The sequence below is a fragment of the Pediculus humanus genome, genomic scaffold, assembly GCF_000006295.1.
Source record: "Pediculus humanus corporis 1103172107406 genomic scaffold, whole genome shotgun sequence".
Lineage (NCBI taxonomy): Eukaryota > Metazoa > Arthropoda > Insecta > Psocodea > Pediculidae > Pediculus > Pediculus humanus.
Window position 1 is genome coordinate 4,856 of NW_002987031.1, and position 2,271 is coordinate 7,126.

A 2,271-nucleotide genomic window follows, 5' to 3' on the forward strand; every position below is an offset into this window, starting at 1 on the left:
AAAAAAAAAAAAAAAAAAAAAAATAATAATAATAATAAAAAGAACAACCAAAACGACGAATCGTTAATGCGTGACATTTTATGACGTCATTAAAACCGTTTTGTTTTCGATTTGCCAATAAAACTACGTCGTCCAAAAAATTTTTTTTTTTTTTAAATAATATTTTTACTATTTTATTTTATCGTACGAATACATACATATATTCCCGTTTTATAATAATAAAAATGACGTCATCACGTCGTAATTGAAAAAAAAAATCCCTTTAATCCTTTTCTTCCGAGCGTAAAAATAAGAATAATAATAATAATATTTATGAGATTTTTTTTTTTTGTTTAAATTCCGGGTACGTAAAATCTTAACGTTAATCCAATTATTTTAAAATTAAAAAAAAAATTATTTTGTAATTAATGATTAAAACGTCATAATTTTTTTTTGGTTTTCCTTTGGCTTAAAAGGTTTACCTTTGAGTGTTTTTATTAAACAAATAAAAAAAATGCTAAAATTAAATTTTTATTAACTAATTACGTCATAGGTAAAAAAAAAAAGGTTGATGATTGATCTTTGAATGAAAATGAAAAAAGAGTAAGTAATTTTTTTAAATAAATAAACTATAACGTCATACAAAATTACGTCATTAAATATTTAAAAGTTTAAAAAAAAAAAAATAAATTGAAATTTATTATCATTAAATTAATTTTTTTAATGACGCGAAAAAAAAAAAAAAACTTACAAGTCGGCGATATAAGAAAAAAAAAAAAATTTTTTGGACGGTTAAACGGAAATGACGTCAGAAAAAATTTTCTACTTACGTAATTAATTTTTTTTTTAAAAATATTTTATTATTACATTTTTTTTTTATCTATGAAATAATTTTTCTTTGAAAAAAGTAATAAAAAAAAATTTTTTTTTTTTAAGAAAGGTCAACTAAAGGTTAAAAATCTCCATTTTGTTTCGAATATAAAAGTAAATTAATAATTAATTATTTTTTTTTTATTAAAAAAAAAAAAAATGAAGGAAGGAGGGAAGGAAAACGGAAGGCATCCATTTTTATTAGCATTAATTGGTTATTTAATGTTGTTAAATTTCTAATCGTTACTTTTTTTGTCCTTTTTTTTTTTTCAATCCCTCGGGATGTTAGTTAAATATTATTATTATTATTACTTTTACATGAACGAAGGGAATAATAATAATAATAATAATAATAAATACGAATTACAGATTTATAATAAAAATTTTTTTTTTGTGTTGTAATTATAATTAGTTGTTAAAAAATTAAAAAAAAATTATTTTTTTTAAGTAGCAGAAGAAAATCATTTCCGGTTGTTTGTTTAATAAATAAAAAAAAAAAAATTTGTCACGTTTTAATCTTATTATATAAAAAAATGACGTAAGGAGGATTATTTAAAAAAAAAAAAAATGATATCGTTTATTTTCAGTTGGTGATATCGACCTTAACGACCCGACAGCAAATAAAGCAGCAACAAAAATTCAGGCTGCGTTCAGAGGTCACCAAACAAGAAAAACAATGAAACAGGGAGACGCAGAACCACAACAACAACAACAACAACAACAACAAAATTTAAATGAAGAATTCAACGCCGAAAACAAAGGTCAGTTTTAACAACAAAACAAAAAAAATGTTTTCCTTTTCTTCCCCCCCTTTTTTTCTCCCCTCTTCCGCTCCGCTCCTTGCCTCCCCTCTCCTCTTTCGCTCCCCCTTCCCGACAGAATTATTTTTTGGTTTTGGTTTTACCGAAGAGAAAAAGTTTTTTGAAAATTTTGGAAACACCGAAAAAAAAACTAATTTTAAAGAAATAAAATAAAATAAAAAAATATTTTCAATTATTTAAAATTTTTTTTTCTTTTCTTTTCATTTCTTCCTTTTTTTTTTTGTTATTTTCCTACAGTTTTTATTTCCAGGTGTTTTTATTTTTTTTTTTGACAATTTGAAAGGTTAAAAGGTTAAAAGCTCAACTTTAAACTTTTTTTTTTTTAAAGAGAAAAGTTTTGCAAAAAAAAATGAAATCGTTTTAAATAAAAAAACGACAAATTTTCAATCATATTTGATGACGTCGATTTTTTTTTCCCGCCATTTTATTTTATTTTTTTTTATTATTTTGACAGAAAATCTAATAATAATAATAATAAAATTTTTTATTTTGAAATCGTATAGTCGAATGAAAAATTGTAGAAATTGTACATTTTGAAAATAATAAATAAAAATAAAAAGAAAAAAAAAATTTAATTGAAATTTCATAAAAAAAAAAAAAA

The 2,271-nt window shown here is 21.7% G+C and overlaps 1 protein-coding gene across 1 annotated transcript in view; it reads left to right on the top strand.

Annotated features, from left to right (window-relative positions):
• Positions 1–1,008: 1,008 nt before the first annotated feature.
• Positions 1,009–2,271, top strand: part of Phum_PHUM058020 (uncharacterized protein) — a gene marked incomplete at both ends in the record, with an annotated part of 6,835 nt that continues 5,572 nt past the window's right edge. Inside the window, 2 exons of the mRNA XM_002423378.1 lie at positions 1,009–1,063; positions 1,437–1,610. Of these exons, the coding sequence (XP_002423423.1) occupies positions 1,009–1,063; positions 1,437–1,610 (229 nt within the window). The remainder of the gene's footprint in view (positions 1,064–1,436; positions 1,611–2,271) is intronic.